The following is a 20,781-nucleotide window of genomic DNA, read 5'->3' on the forward strand; positions in this document are numbered from 1 at the left end:
AGACTTAGTCATCTTCAAAAAGATTAATCACACTTATGTCTTAAAATGCTGGTGGAGCAGATCATCACATTTATGTATTCCCAAGCAGCTTTTGGCTACTGTATATTTAAGTTTTCATCAGAGTACACAGAAACATTTCATCTGAAAACAAGCAAACCTGCAGTATAAACTGTTCAAAGCAGTTTTCAACCCACTATACAAAACGATTTATTTAAAAAAAAAGTTTATTGACATCAGAAGCAATTTAATTTTCAACAATAAACAAGGCGTTTTTTTCTTATTTTTGCTATTACAGTGGTACATAAAGATCAGTAAAACAACTGTGATACGTCAATCTTGATAACGTCATTTCAAAATAAAAACACACAGGAAAAAGGAAAGAAAGAAAAAACACTCAGCTCTAACAGAATGATTTTTTATGTGCTGTGCACCTCTAGCTAGGGTAAATACTGTAAGCCCACCCCTTTATACTGTACCAGGCAGAATAGTGGCCCGGGAACTACCACTGGAAAAATAAGACTGGCAGAAGGATACAGACACAATACTTGTGTAGTGTTAACTATACAAAAAGGAGAAAAAAACTGTACAGCATAAAAACAACTGATATACACAGCCTTTTTTGTTGTTTTTTTTTACCCCTTGGATACTAACGTATTTTCTTTCAGTAAGTGAAGTGTGTACAAGGGGGTTAAATGCTTTATAAACAAGAACATGACCACTTTATATATGTCACTCGCAATCTACTCGTCATCATCATCATCGTCGTCTTCCTCTTCCTCGTCATCATCATCATCGTCATCATCATCCTCAACCTTCTTCTCAGCCTTGGCCGGGGCTTTTCCTGGTGCTCCGCTGCCTGGTTTGCCCTTAGCGCGATACGCGGCGATATCCTGCAATTTAGAAAAGATATTGATATTGAACAAATGTTGACTTTTAACAGTCACTGAAATTTAGTATTGATGAGGGAAAGCAGCCCAATGTGAACTCATTGTTTACATGTGCGATAATAAGTAAGTTGCTTCTTTACCTTCTCATACTTCTCCTTCAGTTTAGCAGCCTTCTTCTCATAGGGCTGCTTGTCCTCTGCAGCGGTGCCGTTCCACATCTCACCCAGCTTCTTGGCAACATCACCAATGGTCAGACCAGGGCTCTCACCTTTCACCTTAGGGCGGAAGTCTGCGCAAAAGATGAAGAAGGCAGATCTGGGGGAAAAAAAGGGAAAACATTTTTCATATTATGCCTTTACAACACAAGTCAGATCTTCATGAATTGTATTTGTTTTTTTCTGCAGAGACATTTTCTTGTTGCAAGGGGCTTGCAGTACTTACGGGGGTCTCTTGGGGGCATTAGGGTCCTTGAACTTCTTCTTCTTTCCTCCCCTGACTGGGACATAGCTCATCATCTCTCTCTCATAACGGGCCTTGTCCTGCCTGGCCAGGTCCTCAAACTTTCCCTTCTCCTTGGCAGACATTGTCTGAAAACAGAAAGATTATTTGCAGATTGTTACATTTGTGGCGACACTCTTACTAAACAACATTTTTTTTACTCTCAAGACTCCAGAGGATGGTGCTGCATAATCTTTCTTATTGCACCATGTGCACATTTAACTGTAATTAAGAGCTTTAAAATGATCCCCCAGCCTAAATCTGAAATATCTTCTCTCACCTTCCATCGCTCAGAGCACTTCTTGGAGAACTCGGCAAAGTTAACCGAAGCTTCCGGGTGCTTCTTCTTGTGCTCCTCCCGACAGGTCTGCACAAAGTATGCATAGGAGGACATCTTCCCCCTCGGCTTGGTTGGATCCTTCCCCATCCTTATGGCAGTATGTCTGCAAACAAGTAGAAATAAGATGTGCACAACTGCACAGATGAAGAAAAATTATCATCATTTTACTTTGGGTAATGTTTTTTAATTAATTGTATCTCTAAATCATAATTGAGATTAAATCATATTAACATATGTGTGTGTTACTTAAGTACTACACAATGATCACGCCTTTCTCTCCATTAACCACTAGTTTTGACAGTACTGTCAAAAGTGACCCGCCCTCCTAGCTGTCAACTGGAACCAGTTGGTAAATCCCGTTCTATAAAAATGTTAAACTGATGGTAATTAAAAATCACTTTATTCATTTATTAATGTCACCTGTAAGGTGTCATTTCACATAAAACTCACTGATGCGTAATTTTAAAAACTCACACCAGCTTCCATTAATATTTCTCTCACTTCCACATGTAAGTGCAAAAGTTGTCTTTAAGTAAAAAAAAAACAACAACCCATAAAGTAAAGCTCAGTGCTGTGTGGGACTCTTCACTGTGAACTCACTGGATTTGGAAAACATGACTCGTGTTTTTGCAAAAAAAAAAAAAAAATAGAAATAAACATAAATAACATATATAAATATAATAAAAGCTCATCTGTCGTAAGAACAGGGCTTCGGGAACAACTCGTGTCATTTGTGTTCGTGTTTTCATGAAAAAACAACTTTGACAGAGAAAAGACACAAAATACACAAAAGACGTATTTATTGTAAAGTAAAACATCAAAAACTGCGTCTGGATGAGATTTAACACTCGTTTCCTTTAAGTCTTCGATTTCCGTCATTCTGGGAAAAATTCCGAACTGTTGTGAAAATGTGTTTTAAAACGCGTTATTTCTTCTCTATATTCTTCCATTAAACGCTACAGCGAGTCTCCAAGTAAAGCTGCGTCGACCGAAGTAGTAATGGCGCATAGGCTCTCGTTGAGGAAAAGGAGGTCAACAACGACGGCAATATTTCTTCTTCCATTTTGTGAGAATGCCTTCCTCATGAAAGAAAGTCCCCCTCAAATGTCTCCTCCCGCCCCGCAGTTCGCTTTGCAACACGACAGATATGCTCGAAAAGCCGGCGATCTTGGCAAAATATTTCCCCCGATTGAATCCTATTGCACTGGCCGCCTTGTATAGTAATACATTGGGTCTGCGCTGTGTCTATGAGCGGGCTGAGCCACTGACTTGGTTTCTATGAGCTCCTAATGGCCGCTCGTCTTCATCCACTAACATGGAGAATATGGCTCCTTCTCTTTGTGTCAGCGCACAGCCATTGCACTGCATGCAATAGAGGGCAGAGCGACCGCGGCGACCACTTCACTTCAGAGCCCGGTTTAAAGCCCTTAACAGCGGCGGAAAAATCCCGCAATGGTGCCGTTGGAACAAGGGAAGCCCGGGCTTTCTTTTGCCGTCGTTAGATGCCACAGTTGCGGGTTCGCTTCGCTAGAAAACACGGTTAGAAAAAGTTGAAGTGAACTGCGCCTCTGTCGCTGGCTTCCCATTTGCCTCGCTGCCTTGTTTCCTATGCGAATACAGTCAGCCATTACAGTAAAAGCGCAGATCGTGAGGCAATTTTTCCACTGTCTCCTCGGGTGACTTTCACCCGACAGACCCACGGGTGTGCTCGTCTTGACACGGCCTCTCTTTTTCTCGTGTTTCCCTGAATTTTCGCGTCTTTCCCTCGGAGCCGCACGCTCGCTGCTCTTCACATGACAGTCATTCAGCTTCGCAATGCACTGCAATGGCTAGCTAACGGTGATCTTCTACCATTGTCGCTAACAGCGTTCGTCCGCTGGACATTCGGGAATTTTTACGCGATAACCACCGTTCGACTCGCCTCCATTTTCTACAAACAACACGAAGGCAAAACACAAAATTAATCCTATTCAGCAAAATCGACGTTTTTCGTCGAATTCGCTCAAGGTTAATATTATTTCTTCCCCTTTTTTTTCCCCCCTTACAAGCGTCTGCCTCTCACTCCCACAGGCAGAGTGACGTTAGCCGCTGAGCGCCGGCTATTTAATTTTTTTACTTGTTGTTGTGTTTTTCACACGGTTTTGCTGAAATAAAAAACACACAAGCGACAAAATGCGTTAAATTCGACCGCGGTTAACACGCACGGGGTGTTAACGATGCACGTCGCGGTGGTTTGGAGCGGATTCCGGACAGTTTGAGTGTTGCTGTGTGATACTCACCGAGGGACAGTCTCTGGGTCTCAGCGCTCTGCAATGGCTGTGTACGAGGGAGCAGCGATACGCAATGTCTTCAGTCTTCAGCTCGCTAACATTACTCTCGGCGGGGCCCGCACGCCATTGGCCGGCTCCCGGTCTGGCGCCGCCGCGATTGGCCGCCGGCTTTTCATTGTCCTAATAGAACACGCGCGCCGATTGGCCGTCTTTTGTGAAACGTCACCGAAGTTTTCCGAGGCGCGTGGATACGAAAACACGGGCGAGCAGCGTGCGGGGAGCCGCTGGTAGTAGTGCAGGGTGTTCGCCATAGTATTCAATTCACTACGTCGAGCGCAGTGTACAGTGGAAGGAGTTCAGTGAATGAGACGGGCTGCGCTCGCAAACAGGGCTGCGAGACGCCGTCCGATCGCGATGCACGGGCCGCCGCCCCCCTCCTCTCCTCCTCCTCCTGCTCCTCACTTCCCCCCCACCCCCCCCTCAGCGACCACCTGCATTGTGCGTTCCTCTGCAGCTTATTTGCAAATGACACCTGGGCAAAGTGCGTGAGGAGGAACTTCACGCATTTCCCGCGCTGGATGTGAAGTTGTTATGGTTTCAGCTGCACGTTGGAGTGAGATCACGAAATGAACCCAGCCAATCATGTGTCCTTTGATTAATGGACTCAGTGCATCATTTGGATGGAAAAAATAAAACGTCACACTGGCTGTGATGATATGTTTTTTTTATTTATTCTATTGCTTTCTCTTAATTCTCTGTGTCATTAATAATCCATTTTACTTGGTGCTGTGGTTGTTTACATAAGAGTCTGCAGTCCCCAGACATCATGATAAAGGTATTCAGTGCATATACATATATTATTTTTCATGTTTCTCTGCAAAATATGTTTTTGTTCCTCATTCCTATGGGCTTCATATAGTTGATTGAAACCATGTTGCTGATTGCAGGTTGAAAGTGTGCTCCTGCCCAGTTAAAACACTGGTTAATATGGTGCGAAACAGTTTATAGTCACTGTGAAGGCAAGATAATGATTTTATTTTCATATAGTGGCAAAGAGTCCAGGTTTGCTTTTATGTCTGTTCCGATAGATATAAATAAAAAGGTCCCATAGATAAAACATATCTGTATCATTGTGTCATTGCAGATGTTCAACCCCAGACACTGTGTAGTGCACTGAAGTGCAGGTTCAAGCACTAGATTGCAATATACTCAAATAGGAAAATGACAACAGTGAAGAAACTATTCTTTTAAGTTCAACTCGTTGTCTCCAGCTAAATATATTAGGCTATACGATGGGAACATGGCTTTCACAGGGTTTCTAAAACATTTTTAATTTTGAAGGCTGTTGTTCCAGATGTGTAACCACTTTATTACCAGTGCTAACTGCGTCCTTCCGATTGATGATTTCACACAGACTACAGGACAGAATGTGTCTTGTCACATTGGGTGTTCCTGTAGTTTTTGCAAAAAAATGTCTCCTGCATATCAGGTATTTATTCAACAATGTCTTTAAAACCTTGTTTCACTGTGTTGTTGTACGGTTGAATAATTCACCTTATTACCTGTGCAAAGAAGTGTTAAGAGATTGCGTAATTGCATTTGTTTATCTGATCAATGCCAGTTATTGAAAAATCTTATGCAGGCATACAATATGTCGTGCTAGTCAAAGACACCTAATGACCTTAATGACCCTGTGACCTTGATCTTTCACCGTCTCCAGGATAAGATGCACATTTATTGAATTAGTGCATCTCTCATATTAACTGTGTTGTTATGTTGTTTCCTGATTTATAACTAATACACACATTAAACGGCTTGCTGTTTATTCTACTGAAGGAGGGGGCTGCATCAATTAACATTATTATTATCATCATTATTATGACTATAGAGAAATTGTGCATTCTGTGTAGATTCATATTTCAGGTAACATTCATATTTCTGTGACCCAGTGACCTAAGCTCTAGCGCCACCATTAGGCCAAGCTTAAGAACAATTAATGATCCTTTCACTTGGCCAGGCCTACAAAAGAAATCTGCAAAATGATTTGGAGCCATGAAAGAGATTTTTTTAAGATGACTCGCTCACTTTGCTCAAAGTGGAGGTAATGTAATCATCTGAAAGACTTGTCTTGTCTTGTCTGTTGAAATGCAGTGGTAGGGGGTGGGGTGCTAAAATAAAGAAAATGTCCACGTTCATTATGACTTGCAAAAAAATACTCATATGCCTACAGGGGATAATCCTATATGTGCTGGACAATGGTTAATTATTTCTCTGAACATATTAGTAAAGAAATTGATATTTAATAAAAAAGGCTTATGCTAAGCAGCACGTTAAGAAACAAAGAAAAATGGCTGACACAGAGTTTATTCTTATCCCTGAATTAAGAATGGGAAGGGTGAACTGATTCCAAATGCCAATCACAACCCAGACTCAGGCCACATGTCTGCCTGTGATGCTGCCTGTCTGTGTCTCATTTTTGCACCAGGAGATGCCACGGCAGGCAGAAAGCTGGAGCCCGATCATGAGGCTCGGAGGCGGCCGGTTTATGCATTCTAATGAGTGCTCCCTGGGAAAGATATGCAAATTCATTTTGTCATCAAGAGGAAAATAGAGGACAGGAGAGCAGAAGATCCAGGAGGGGCTTATAGAGGAGAGGAGGGCACATGCAAGAGGAGGGATTGGGTGGAGATAACGTGTGTGCGCATTATTGTGTATGTGTATGTGTGTGTGTGTGTGTGTGTGTGTGTTTGTTGGAGGGGGGTGTACAAGAGCAGGAGGTGTCAGAGCTGGGGCACTATTATAAAATCAAAGTGAGGGACATATGTATCCCCCCACCCACCCATCCCCATCCAACCAGCTCCACCCCTCCACTTATCCCAAAGCCACAGACAGCATAGGTCCATTACATATTAAGACAAACAAAATAGACGTATGACTTTAAATCATGACAAAATGTTTGTCTTTATTACATTCTTCTACTACAGTTAAAATTAAAACGTGTATATACATATATATATGTGTGTGTGTGTGTGTGTGTGTGTGTGTGTATTATCATGATTCATGTGTATTATATTGATTAATTATTAATTATGTTTTTCATATATTTCAATATGTTTGTACACGTATATCCCGGATAGAGATGCCTCTTACAATTCTATTGCACCTGACTATGACGACAATAAAGATTTATTAGAAATTTTGATTAATAGATTAATAGTTAAAAATAAAAACCATGAAATTACTTGTTATTTTTTGCATACTTTAAAGCTGTTAACATAGTTAAGTTCACTTTCAGAAACATATCATGCAAAGTTTATATTCCTTCTTTTAAAAAAATAACGTCGAATAATAAACAAAATAGAGACTATTTGTGCAAATGTTAATCTCCTTTTCTAGAAAATATGGATCTCAACAAAAGCCCTGGTAATGAACATTCGGAGCTGCTGTTATTAAGCAATGTAGAAAATGAGAATGAGGCTCAAACCACGCACTCGCACCGGTTTGCTCTGGTTTCCCGGCAGCGCCATCATGAACAATAAGAGTGCAGGCTGCTGCAGTTCACCCGAGCGACCGCGTGGGGCTGAGCGGAACCATCCGTCCGTCACGATAGGCGGGGGGAAGACAAAGGCCGCTGCACAAGCGCTCGGCTCATCGGAAGGAGAACGTCTGCAACACGAAACTGACGAAACGACGCACATGGACTCGCTCCGCCGGCGGGAGACGACAAATGCAGACATGTGTGGATGGATTGCACCGGCACATCTCTGAGAATATAACGTCTGGGCTCGGTACGTACGATATTAATTCACTCAAAGTGGGAATATAAGTCAGCGGCGACTGAAAGTGACGCCCGCTTTAAGCTAATGTGTTAGCATGCTAGTCGCTAGCTGCAGGGGCTAATAGCATGATGCGTGGAGGCTTTTGAATGGATTCAATTGGACCCAAAATACTTTATTGTAACGTTAATGCTTTAAGCGGAACCTGTGAAATCAGTGCTTTGCATTTTATCAGATTATCTTTCTCCTAAATGAAGCAGCGCAGACTGCATCTGCGAGGAAACGTGTTCCCTCCGTTTTCCTTGTGACCTGCCAGGCTCCATGATAAATCTTAAGCATTATAACCATGGCGTGTTTTAGTTTCGCATTAGTTTGTCGTTCGTGCTGTTTACACTGGTTAAAGCAACTCCAGATGTTTTCGTAGTCCTGCATTAGTTGTTGTGCTTCCAGTGTAAATATCCGCCTGAATGATCCCTCGTGTGTGAGAGCATGCACCTGTATCCTTCAGAGGACTTGTGTTGCACCTGAACGTCCCATTTATTTCTTCTAATATAATTTATATTGGCTGAACTAGTTTTTCAGATCCAACCTCTTTATTCCTCTGAGGGAAGGCTGGAAACACATCTGTGTAATGCAGTACAGCTCAACAGCTCCAACTTTGTCATACAGTTGAATCAGCGCCTAATTAAAAGTTTATATTAAGTGAATTAAAAACCTTTGACTGCATCAGTTTTCGCTTGGTTTACGTTGAGATCAAGTAAACCTTCAGAATATTCAAACAAGAAACTCTTGATTAAACATATTAATAATAACCAGTTTGGAGTGGCACCTTTGCTGAATACCTGACAAATTAAGGTACGTCATGAAATTTATCCAAGCATTTTGTAAATGTGTTAATGCTGCCATACACCTTGTAGCCTGTTGACATGCAACATGCTCTGCAACATAACCGGATATAAAAAGGATAGTCTCCACTGCATAAGAGTAAAGGTAAAACCTTGGTTGACAAATTTCTAATGTTTTATGTTTCAACCTGAATGTGAAGAGCTTTACCATGCAAACGTCATGATTTGTAATTTTTGAGTAACATGCGCCATGTGATGCTGTTTTTTCTCCCTCAGCTCCCTCAGAAGTGCACCAGGTTGCAGTGACATGGTAATGATTGTTGAATGGTACAGGACGACTGTGGACCAGAAGAGCAGCGGGGGTTTGCCAATGACTGGTGAAGACACTGGTTTGGGGTCTTTGGCCCCACCACTGGCGGGGTATTTGGGAAAAGTCAGTACAGCTCATGCTTTCCTCGCACTGGTCACTTGCGCAAAGCTGAATTACATTTGAAAAACACTGTGACTGGGCAGTACCAATCCAAATTTAACCAAAGGAACTCTGTTGGAAATCTTTGAAAGTAAAAGGCGAAAGTTCTTAGGCAGGCTTGAAGCCTCCAATGATATGAGTGTTTATTTGAAAGACATGTCTGCTTTCTTCTGTTTCATGTATTTTTACACACAACTGCTGTGAGAATTCACATAATGATGAGCAGAAATAGGAGGCTACAAAAACAACAAACATTAAAACCTGACAGTTACTTTGAGCAGTTCTTACACATACTTGTTTTCTCCACTTCTGCACGGCAAACCAAGTAAGACCTTCCCAATTAACTAATGCAATTGTACAAATATATATTTTAATGTTATTGGAAGAATAAAATGATGAAGGTTGCTGGCAGTAGGTGGAAAATGAAGGAGATGCTGGAAGCAGTGGAGTTGGTAGAAATATGTAATTGGGCCGGATTTGTATGTGTTCAAATGTCAAAAATAAGATTTGTTTTTTTCAGTCTTGCAAGTGTCTGATAATTTAGGTTTGTAGATGTCAGACTCAACTAAAACAATGTTTGTGTCACTTCACATTTTTCTTTAAAGATTCAGGAAAGAGCTGCATCACTCGAGCATTGTCCCTGGTGTACTTCAAAGGGCTTAACCTATGCTCTGCACTCATACCGCATCAACCTCCAGGAGTCAATCACCCTCTGCACAAACCCACAGGTACATCCCATCACAGCGGTAGCACACAAACATTCTGCTGAACAACAATGTTCCCTGTCTTCTGTGTTAACCTTTCTGTTTCTATGCCCCACATAGTGCCTTTTCCCTCTGGTCAGTCACTCCTTGGAGGATGTTTTTGCTAGCTTGGTTCCTGTGGAGCCCACAGTTGGGAACAAAAGAAAAACCCTGTTGCCACTGGAGAAGGAAGAGCTGATTAAACCCCCCCCCAAACGCCCACGATCAAGTGAACCTGATAGTTTTGGGACACCAAATGTTACCGACACGCTTTACTGCCAAGCACAGCGTTGTGCTGTAAACACCGTCAGTAATGGCCAACATGCAGCACCCGAGGCAGATGGTGAAAAGATTAATGGATACAACGGGGTCTTTGATTGTCCAGCTGCAGAGACACCAGTGGGGGCATCGCTGCAAGTTGAGGATGTTGTTCTGGAGATGGAAACAGACAGTGCTGCCTGTACAGAGGGATTTACTCCTCCTACATACTCGGCCTCAGCTGGACACCTGCAGAGCTCATCAGAAGCCTTGTTGACTGCTGGTGGGGATCGTTGTGCTGCTCTTGTTATGTCAGAGGCAGAGGATGACTCCCGGCAGGTGAAGAGTCACCCTGAGGTGCTGAACAGACAAAGCAGTCTGGTCTCCAATCAGTCCAACTTTACAAATGTGGGCATTTTTTCAACTGAAATCAATGGTCCATCGCTTCAGCTCAATGAGCAGACAGCAGGAACAAAGCAGAAATCTCTGACTGCAGCCGTCATCAAGGACATAGCAGACATTCAATTAGAAATTAAGGATTTTTCTCCTACCTCACTAACCGACTCGGAGGAGTTTGTATCGGTTCCCAATCAGCTTTTCTGGCGGAACAGGGACAAGCTGTGTTGGCTGGACTCGCTCCTCGCTGCTTTGATAAACTGTAGGAGCTTGAGGAAGTGTAAACCTCGAGATGAGCCTCAGCGATCATCTGTCTGGCAGCTGATGAGAGAATATGGGGACGTTTGTGCTGCCGTTCAAGTCCATCAGACCAACAGTGGTAAGTTTAAAGATGATCTTCAGCTTACCTGCGTGTTACTGAAGTTTTTTTAAACTGGGTGCACCTACAACCATCATAACACTAACAACTGATTTCGTAATTGCTTATATTGTTCTTGTTTTAGAAAACATACTAAATAGAAACTGCTAATTTCGATTAAAAGGACAGTCATAAATGTTTCCTAGCAGTTTGTTGTGGTCTGAGATATCTACCTTTGTGGTTTATTCTGCCATCTCGATGCAATATTTATTTTTGTGCTGTTAAAAACATTTAACTATTATATTAAAAAAATGCATCAACATGACTCACCTCCATTGTATTTGTGATTACAATGAGATGGCAGCAGATGTTTGAGAGGCGGATATCATGTTTTTGTGTAATTATTTAATACAATGCTTTTACGCGAACTTTGCTTATCTGAATTTGTTTTCTGTCTAGATGGTGTGATGAGGGTGCCAAGTCATGTGCTGCAAACGGCTAGCAAAGACCTACATAGACTCAGGATGTCGGTCTTCAATCTGCTGCAGCCTAAGCTGCACTGCAAGCTGGGTAAGCTCATTCACTGGTGGTCCCTTTTTTTATCCCTCTGGCCCGCCGTGGCAAATCAGAACTTTCTTATGTGGTGGTGAGGTGAATCTAAAGGATAAGTGAGCGCTGCAATTTTGCACAATGTAATAGTGATTTTTTATTTTCAAGTCAATGAAGTTTTATTGGCAGACCTTGGCATGACCATAACGTGACACAACAACAACAATGGCAATAACAATAATTGCAACAGGATATTAACAACAAAAAGAAAATGTGTGTGTAACGTTAAAACATTTCTTCACTCTCTCAGGAGGTGTTACAATGTTCCCCTCACTCAGTGTTGTTATTCTGAAATCTTATTAAGGTTATAAATAGTTTAAATCAATTCTCTTCATCAAAGAAATAGTTTCAGAATTTTTTATTGGTCTTAAATTGTTCTATCAAGATGCCTGAATTATTCCCCAGGAAATAGATTAAAAATAAATATATTTTTAAGTCAGAGATTGCTCAGGTCCACAGCAAAATCTTAAGAGTCCTTTCTTGGCCCATGTCCCATCCATCCATCAGGTTTCAAGGAAATCAGTTCACTAGTTTTTATGTAATCCTGCTTAAACATAAGAAAACTAACAAATGGACAGGGGCGAAAACTTAACCCCAACCGTCATACCATTTCAGGTGTGTGGTGGTTAAAGGTGCCACAACCATAGTGTTGGTGTCAGGAATACTGCTGCTCAGAAAAGCATCCTGAGCGAGTATGTGTCACATGAGGTTTATGTCTGCTTGTTCTGCTCAGGATAGTGTACATTTTTATTATTCATGACGAGAGAAGCAAGAGGAAAAAATTCAAGTGATTTGTTGAGCTACCACTTCATCATTGTTTTCTTGTCCTTTCTCTCAGCTTGGTGTGGAGATTGTTTAATGAAGCAGAGGGATAATTTCACAGTTGTTATAATACAGAGACGAGACAAAAACGTTGATCTCGAAATCAGCCATTGTTCCGGTGAAGTTCGTTTTTTAAAATCCATTTCATGAACACATATTTTCCTTTTGGGGCAAGAGAATAAAGAACAGACTCTCCCAGAAAGATGGAGAAAAGTTGATGAATGCAAAGAAGTTAATCAAGATAAAGAAAGAAAACATTTCTTTGCACTCTATTTGTGGAGTCACCAGCACTAATTTGAAACCAGTGTTAGATCAGCAACAACATGCAAACAGTGCCAAGCGGCTGTGAGCAAGGGAGAGCTGTCTGAGCGAATGCTTTTCAAACCACACAACACAATGCTCCAAAGGCCCCTCAAGCCTTCTGTTCATGAATGTTAGATTTCATATACCCTAATGCCACCCTTTTGCCAAAGAGATTACTGTGACAAAAAGAAGTATACAAAGGACTAGTCAGGTTTTGTTGTTGCCAAATTGCATCTGCAAAATGTAATCACATGAAAAATCACAATGTAATCACAAAACATAAGATCTTCACAACAACTAAAGCCCTATTTGCCTCAACTGCTTCATATTTTTTACATCTCACTGGAACACAATGTTTTTCTGTGTCGTGAATCCCTCTTTGAAATTAAATATACAGAAGGATAGTGATGGTGCAAGCAAAGGAGATGCTGTTTAGATAAAGTCAAAGAGACATACTTTTCAATTGCATGTGTGCAGACCCACGCAACTTGAAACCCCATCTTGTTCACCGATGATTTGTAAGTGGACGTGTTATTGTCTCAAACCGCTGTATGTTTTGGATTTTCAGGTCAGAGAGAAACTCCGGTATTCGCCATGCCGCTTCTGCTTGCGTTGGACTCCTGGGCGGAGCCTCTCTTCCAGTCGACCTTTCGGTGGGAGTTCAAGTGCAGTGAATGTAGAGCAACTTCCTCAGAAAGGTAGGTGATGATTATATCATTCGCTTGATTCACGTTAGAGCTTTGTCTTCGATTTGGAAACTTGGTGGGAAGAAATACATCTGTCAATGTGCTGTAGCCATTGGATGAGGGTCCTTTCTGTCTCATGTGTGTCTGGAATGAGAAAATAAACAAATTGGTTGGTTTAAATTCTTTGTTAAAAATGTTTGGTTTCAGCTGAAGTGACAGTGGATTGTTGATTTATCTCTAATAATGGTGTGAAACTCTCAGCTCATTAAGCTCTGGTTATTAGCGACATGTCTGGAGAGAAAGAAAAGCATACTCAATTAAGCCATTTTAAAAATGTAGTGAACTGCACAGAGCTCTAGTGGTAGAAATGTTCTCTCCAAAGGTGCTTGGTCATGTTTTGGTGATGTTATGCTACCACGAGCCGATCATGATTCTGTAACAGATGCATAAACTGAGAAACCTTGTGAAGATTAAAATGTTGAAAAGTGTCCATCACAGTTTCTCAGAACCCAAGGCAACATCCTCATATTCTTGTTTTGTCTAACCAATAGTACACAACTCAAGGTTATTCAGTTATATTGGACAGAGGAGGGACAAAAGCAAAACTGTTATGTGAGTGTAAGTGAACATGAACATTTTTACTTAAGAAATTTGTTCTGGTATTCAGCCAGTTGAGTAAAAGGCTAAAATTTTGAGCATTAAGCTGGAGGAAGCTTTCACAGGGACAATGTTTTGTTTTCATCAGACAGCTCACTCTTCAGTCTATCAGGGACATGCACCCAAACTAAATAGTTCAGTTTTAACCGCACTCATATTAAGTTTTCTATTACATGTTTTATGACAAATAACATAGCTAAACTAGAATAAGCGTATACCTCCACCAACGCCCATAGTCCTCTTATGGCACCAAGTTTAAATTCACTAGATTTCTTCTTTGGATCTGCATAAGATTACTCACACTCATGGATATCAGTCCCCTGAATATGTCTGATTCTTTTAATGAAGATTTATTTTTATCTGGGTAATCTGTGAAAATGTCCAAGTACCTTGTCTCCCAATGTTAAAAAGAGTGGAGAAAGAAAAATCCTGGATCCACACCTCAGTCCGGATCCTCACCAAAATTTCCTGGAAATCCTTTCAGTGGTTTATTGTGAAATCTGACAAACAAACAGAACGGGTAAACACTCAGAGGAATTCATCAGCTAATACAAGTTCATCTTACATACTACAACTACACAGCCTTGACGCCACTTTGTAAAGAAAATAATATTTATATGGACGTTTTCTTTTGTGGAAAATTGCTATCTTCCTGAAACTGTTTAAACCTAAATATAATTCATGCTGTACTTTTCAGGGTCATGAAAACTCTTCCCACCTTCACAAATATTGAGCCTGATTGGAGCCCACTTCATGCAGTTCATCTGGCTCCGTGCAATGTTTGCTGCAGAAAGAACCAGAAGAGGATGATGATACTGGAGAAGTGAGACTTCTTTGTTTTATTGTTGAAATATTGACTTTATGGGAATTCAGTTTTTGTATTGACTGAGGTGTGTGTTGCATGTGCGTGCTGCCGTTTTCTTACACTCATTGAGCTATAACTGAAAGTTTTCCTACTTTGAGAATTGCGAGGTGGTTGCCTCTATTAACTTTTTTTCCCCCAGCTCAGTCAGTATCTATTGCTCCTCTCTGTGTCACTATCATTCAACCGAATCGAGCCAAACCGAGTGTGCCCCGTCATCTCCTCGGGCTCTTCATACATTGTACCCCGTCTAAGTTTACACGTGTCCGATCACACTGATTGTGTGTGTGTGAGAGTGCATGTGTCAGCGTGAGACAAAGAGAGCGAACAGAGTCAGGCTGGGTGAAAATCTGTCACCTCTATTTTTATAAGTTGTGACATAAAAAGCATCGGTTGTAGTAATTTCTTTTCACCACAATTATCAACATAACATGTCATTTAGCAGGTGCCCACACTTTAACCTACAACTGTAGCTTTAGGAGATGATTACACTGCAGGTGTTGAAACTCAGGACAAAATTACAGGTTGTCAACAACGTTTTAACGCACAGTATTAACTACATAAGGTATTACTCTATGGAGGTCAAATAGATTACCCTCGGAAGAGTCTGTTGTGTTATTGGAAAAGGACAAACTTTCAACTGAAATCTTCAGGTTAAACAAACAAAATGACGCAATAAAGAAACTGTGCCTCTATATCTGCACCACGGATTAACCAATTAACTTTAATTGTCTGTCTAGTCACAGTAACAAACTGCCAGGGCAAGTAAAATTGTGCTTTTATCAGTAAATGTCAATGATCACAATAACATTTCAAATATTGCTGCCTTATACTCACACACATGCTCGAGTAATCACACGTTGTATGTGTATTGGGAGGAGTGAGAACAACAATACAGGTCCTGAAGCTTTCGTTTAAACTGTGTTTGTCAAGTATTTTAAAAAAATAAAACATGAACCAAACATCTGCTTAACCAGATTCCTGCTTTGTGTTTCGTTTAGTGTGTCTCCAGTGTTCATGCTGCACTTTGTCGAGGGGCTCCCTGACAGTGACATCAGAATGTACACCTTCACCTTCAAAGGAAGACGATACTCGGTCACCACTATCATACAGTACGACCAGCGACTGAAGCACTTTGTCACCTGGATGAGTCGTTCTGACGGTGGGTATCTCTCCTTGGGTTATTACCTTCATTTGACTGATGTGAAATGTGGACAATATCTGGTTCTCCTGCCTGAGGCCTGTACTGTGTATGTCATCATGGTAACTTATGCTACGCCTAACCTGCTCCGGGGCCGGTTAGCAGGTTAAACATCTGAGCATCAGTTCAAAACAACAAATGAGTAAGAGTGACGTATGAACGATATTTTTATGGATCAGGTCAATATTTGTCAATGTTATTTTACAGACTTTCCACTTGTCCACTCTTAAAAAAGAGCTTCTAACAAACGAGGTGATTGTATCACACTGTAGAACAACGATTACTATTATCACTTCATTTTAATTCAGCAGGACTCCTGACAGTGTGAGTGCTGTGACTCTTATTCTGTCTCAGCAGCTCAGAATAACATGAGAATTTGTGATGAAGATAATAATAATAGGGTCTAACGTCTTTTATTAGAAAAGCTTTATGCACTGTTTAATACAAATGAATTCCTGCAGGGTCTTAAAAGGTATAAAATCTGAATTTCATGTCTTAAAATATCTTAAATCTGGTCTTGATTAAGTTAACGTTCAGAATTTATTGCAGTACCCTGCCTGTCGTTAAAAACTATGGACACTCACTGATTCTGCTGTAGTTTGAGAGGTAACGTGGCTTTTTTTTAGGGTTAGTCGCTCCTTGGCTCACCTCATCTTCAGACACAATAAAATCAGTCAGATTGAGCTCATCAGACTTTTCTTCTCTTCAGCAGAAACTATCTGGTGTTGTCAACTGAGTGCTTGTGCATCAGTTGCATATTCAGACAAAAGAGCAATAATACTCATGATATGAAATTTGATTAATTTCCCTTACTGATAATACTGACTGATGGTCACTTTAACCCAATATACCTGCAGCTCTCTGTGTTTCTTCTCATACCACATTCAGCAGCTGTAATTAAGAGCAGGACAATAAAGGGCAGGATTAACTGAGGCTGTTGATAGCCAGCTTCGTGATACAGGTTATGGAGGACGATCAGTGTTGTGCTCAGTGAAGTCAGGAATTTAAAAGAAGTCCTTGGTATGCTGAACTCGTTTTACAGTTCACTCGTCTGGTTTGTTTGCAAGAGAGAAACTTTAAATACAAATAAATTACTTTGCCGAAGATGTGCTTTACTACAGGACATTTTCATGGATCAGTTAAATAAAATGTCATGGAGCTTGTTTTTAGCTGTCAAATTCTAACCTACATTTGCTAGTGGTAGGAAACCATGAACATGAGGCATGCAGGTTAATAATTGAATTCTTCTACGTTGTAGTTTCCCAACAGCACATTCTGCTGGACAGTATATGTTATGTTAACCTGAAGATGTCGATCCAGTCATTTATACAGAATTTAAACAGATATTTTAACAAACAATTGATGAGGCTTTCTAAATGAGATTTTTATTATAAATCTGTTATTTGAGATTTCTCTCGTTTTGTATGTGTTTCTGCCATTTTTGAAAGAAATGATTGATCTCAATGAAAACATTAAACCAAATATTTTTCTAAAAAAGCTGCTATTATATTATTATTAGAGCTACAACAAATCTGAAGCTGAGACCCAAACTCACCGAATAACAAACATCCACCAATTTGCTTCTGATGAAAAAAGTTAGACAAGTTGAATAAGCTCAAGTTGGCAAATAACCTAGAGTTTGAGGCTCATCAACTCCGCTACAGATACGCCTGGAGTCCATGCTACTCCCAAGTTTGGAAACGCTGCTCGCCCTGTTATTTAGTTTGAAAACTCTGTCGTTGCATTTTCTTCTAAACTGATATGGATCCAAAACACTTGTGTGGACAGGGATCGTTTTAGTTTGAAAAAAACATTAATAAAAATTTAAAAAATATATAGTTGTATGGATGTAGCCTGAAAAACTGAGGTATGAAGCAAACCTCAAAAATCAAGATTGATCCGAGTGAGTATTGGGTTGTAATCATAACACATCTGTATAAACATGCAGCCCACACATGCTGATTTACTTCTGTAACTGTGTTCCTGTTCCTCGCAGGGTCGTGGCTGGAATACGATGATTTGAAACATCCAGGATGTAAGACCCATCAGAAGCTCCCGGTCCCTGCCCAGGAGATGCACATCGTCTTTTGGGAAGTGGAGGAGGATAAAGAGCCTCGTCTCTGTTCTCCCTCCAGCACATTTACTGACTCTCCCCCATCGAGAGCTGAGAAGAGCCCGACTCTAAACGTAGCAGCAGATGAAGTGTTGGTTTGCTCCCCCGATCAGTCTCTCCTCACACATCACGACACTGACATTATCTCTGTGCTGAGCAGCAACATCATGGAAACGACCATTCCAGCCGACACATCGATAGGTTCCACGACGCTGCTCGAAACCTTCGAGGGCCTCAGCCACAACGACATCATCACACTCACGCTGGTGGAGTTAAAAACGGATTCAGAGATGACGCCTGCACATGACGACAAGCAGACTCAGGATTTGAACGACCCCTGTAAGAACCAAACGCTCGATGCGTCACCGGACAGCTCCTCTGCCGTAATAGGTGGTGAGATGTGTCACCCCCCCGATGCCGATCCTCCCTGCATCTCCGACACTGAATCTGGGGACGGCTCGTTGAACGATCCGACGTATGTGCCCGGCGCCAGGAAAGGACGAGGTAGAGGAACGGGCAGAGGCAAAGCTGTCGGTAGACAAAAAGATAAAAAAGCAACTCCACCTGTTTCACAACCTGTGATGTCTGAGCCCTCTAAAGTAACCAGTGACAAACCTGAGGCCGCTGCAGCTCAGGAGAAAACGCCACCAACTAAAACTGCCGCGCCAACGCCCCCCTCGCTTTCTACTGGTACCAGTCAGAACTATCCCACAATGCAACCAGCACTAGTTCAGCACGCCCGCTGGTCCTTCCTGCTCAGCAAAAACCCTTTAAACCCAGTGACCAAGTCCAATGCAAAATTCACCCCCACCTTCACACCCACCTCGGCCACACAGGTGAAACCCACTCCCATCTCTCGCTCTATCCCCAAACCTGTGAAGAGACAGCAGCAGACTCCCGGAGGAATCCTCCCGAAACCCCAGCTCAGGACGGAGGAGAGTGACAGTCTCCCTCCGAAAGCTGCAGAAATGTACGGTGGATTCGGCACCAAGAGCTCAAACGCACCGAGTCCACTCGCGTCCCCCGCTCCTCTCAGTGGACAAACAACGCCGTCTTCACCCATCACTTCTCTCTGCCAAAAACCACTAATGAACACAACATTGGTGCCTTCTGCATTCGTCCCTACGCCCAAAAAGAACGGGCACCCTAAGTCTTCGAAGGTTCCTCTAGATCTTAGTGACACGGACGCCCTCCGCTACAAGCTGCAAAAGAAACTGAAAGCGAAGAAGAAGAAGCTCGCCAAGCTGAATCAAATGTTGGGTCATCCGCAAGGAGCGATCCTCCGACCACACAGCACTGACCTGAGCTCTCCCAACACTGTTAGCTCCAGTACGTACGACGGCTCCACCTGCAGCGACTTCCTCTCAGATCTGCTCTCACCCGCGACCACAGCCAGCAACCTGTCGCCAGACAGCACCGACTTCCTGGAGATGCTCGCCAAAGGACAGGGTGGAGTCAACCAGTTGGACTACGGGGTTAACGCCGGTGGGGCAGTGTCGCAGGCAAGTGCTTTTATGAACGGGGCCGACACTGAAAACTTTATGGACGAGTTTCTGTCTCAGGCTGTGGCTCAAGAGCCGACCGGGCTGGAGAGCGAGGATCTAAGTGCACTCGATCTGTTCATGTGAACCGTGAAATACGTGTTCACTGCTGCACTGATAACTTCCACACTGACTAACTGCTTTGAGAAAATTATGCAAAATGTTGTCATTTAAATATCGGGACCTCATCAATCAGGAGGGATGGGTTCTTGCAGCCAGTAACGATTTGGTAAAAACCCAAGATGTGTTAAGATCAGTTGCTAATGAACATCTCACCAAATTCTTGATTGTCGTTCTCTCTCTGGTTCGTTTGGTTTAGTCGTTCTCTTTATCCTCTCTCCCACACTACACACACAGATGTGCGTTATGCTTGACAATTAGTGACGCTATTATCAAGACCACACACGGCAACGTGGTTAAAACTGTTCATTGAAACTACTGTAAAGTCGCAGCACAGTGACCATGGTTTAGGTTTGATCCTTATTCAAATTGACAATAACACATTTATCCACTGATTGAGCCTTAAGTCACAAACTGATATCTTTATAAAATAAAGGCTGTATCATAAAAGAAGAATCTAGATTCTTGAAATTAAGTTATATCTTTTGTTTAATGCACTAAGGGAAATGAATGCACATCTCGTTCCAAATAAACCACCTGACAATGATTTCAGATTTTATCAAACGCTTCTGATCGGGTTCAAACCCACATGAAAATGTTATTTGCCTGTAAAAGTATAATTGATAATTTCTAATAACTTCATGAAGTTTAAATGTGTCAACAATGTTGGCTATGATTTGTTGAACAAAATTTGCTGACGGCATTTTGATGAGTTTTCTCCAACTCTTGCACTTTTGTAGTTTGCATGTACTGTATGAACGAGGTTGTATGAAGCTGTCGTGTTTTCAGCCAAAGCTGTTTGTTTGTTTGTTTGTTTTGTTTTTCTTGAAAAACCACTTGAAAGTTCTTGGGGACGAAGTTTCTTTTTTTAGGGTCGTTTAATAAATACTCTTATATGTACAAATTGTGAGAAATGTTTTGACTCAACATTTAGAAAACGTGCATACATTTCATTGAATCCACCTTTCTGGATACTTGCTGAGGAATGGAATATTTATATATTCTGTTTCTGCGCATTAACATTACT

At 41.6% G+C, this 20,781-nt stretch overlaps 2 protein-coding genes across 4 annotated transcripts; one reads left to right on the forward strand and one right to left on the reverse strand.

Annotated features, from left to right (window-relative positions):
• Positions 1–210: 210 nt before the first annotated feature.
• On the reverse strand, positions 211–4,197 carry hmgb1a (high mobility group box 1a). Of its 2 annotated transcripts, none has more exons than XM_020097159.2 (5): positions 4,005–4,197; positions 1,666–1,828; positions 1,329–1,474; positions 1,028–1,202; positions 211–890 (listed from the first exon to the last, which is right to left on the reverse strand). In XM_020097159.2, the coding sequence occupies exons 2-5, from the start codon at positions 1,810–1,812 to the stop codon at positions 741–743; spliced, it is 618 nt and encodes a 205-aa protein (XP_019952718.1). In that variant the 5' UTR covers positions 1,813–1,828; positions 4,005–4,197; the 3' UTR covers positions 211–740. The 2 variants fall into 2 exon arrangements, with proteins under 2 accessions (XP_019952718.1, XP_019952719.1); XM_020097160.2 differs by having other exon boundaries at positions 1,666–1,859.
• A 3,431-nt stretch (positions 4,198–7,628) lies between these two features.
• On the forward strand, positions 7,629–20,658 carry uspl1 (ubiquitin specific peptidase like 1). Of its 2 annotated transcripts, none has more exons than XM_020097157.2 (9): positions 7,629–7,783; positions 8,893–9,049; positions 9,691–9,813; positions 9,910–10,861; positions 11,300–11,410; positions 13,143–13,272; positions 14,615–14,740; positions 15,781–15,941; positions 17,977–20,658. In XM_020097157.2, the coding sequence occupies exons 2-9, from the start codon at positions 8,924–8,926 to the stop codon at positions 19,719–19,721; spliced, it is 3,474 nt and encodes a 1,157-aa protein (XP_019952716.2). In that variant the 5' UTR covers positions 7,629–7,783; positions 8,893–8,923; the 3' UTR covers positions 19,722–20,658. The 2 variants fall into 2 exon arrangements, with proteins under 2 accessions (XP_019952716.2, XP_069395839.1); XM_069539738.1 differs by having other exon boundaries at positions 7,660–7,783; positions 8,893–8,993.
• The last annotated feature ends 123 nt before the right edge of the window (positions 20,659–20,781 follow it).

The sequence above is a fragment of the Paralichthys olivaceus genome, chromosome 15, assembly GCF_024713975.1.
Source record: "Paralichthys olivaceus isolate ysfri-2021 chromosome 15, ASM2471397v2, whole genome shotgun sequence".
Taxonomy (NCBI): Eukaryota; Metazoa; Chordata; class Actinopteri; order Pleuronectiformes; family Paralichthyidae; genus Paralichthys; species Paralichthys olivaceus.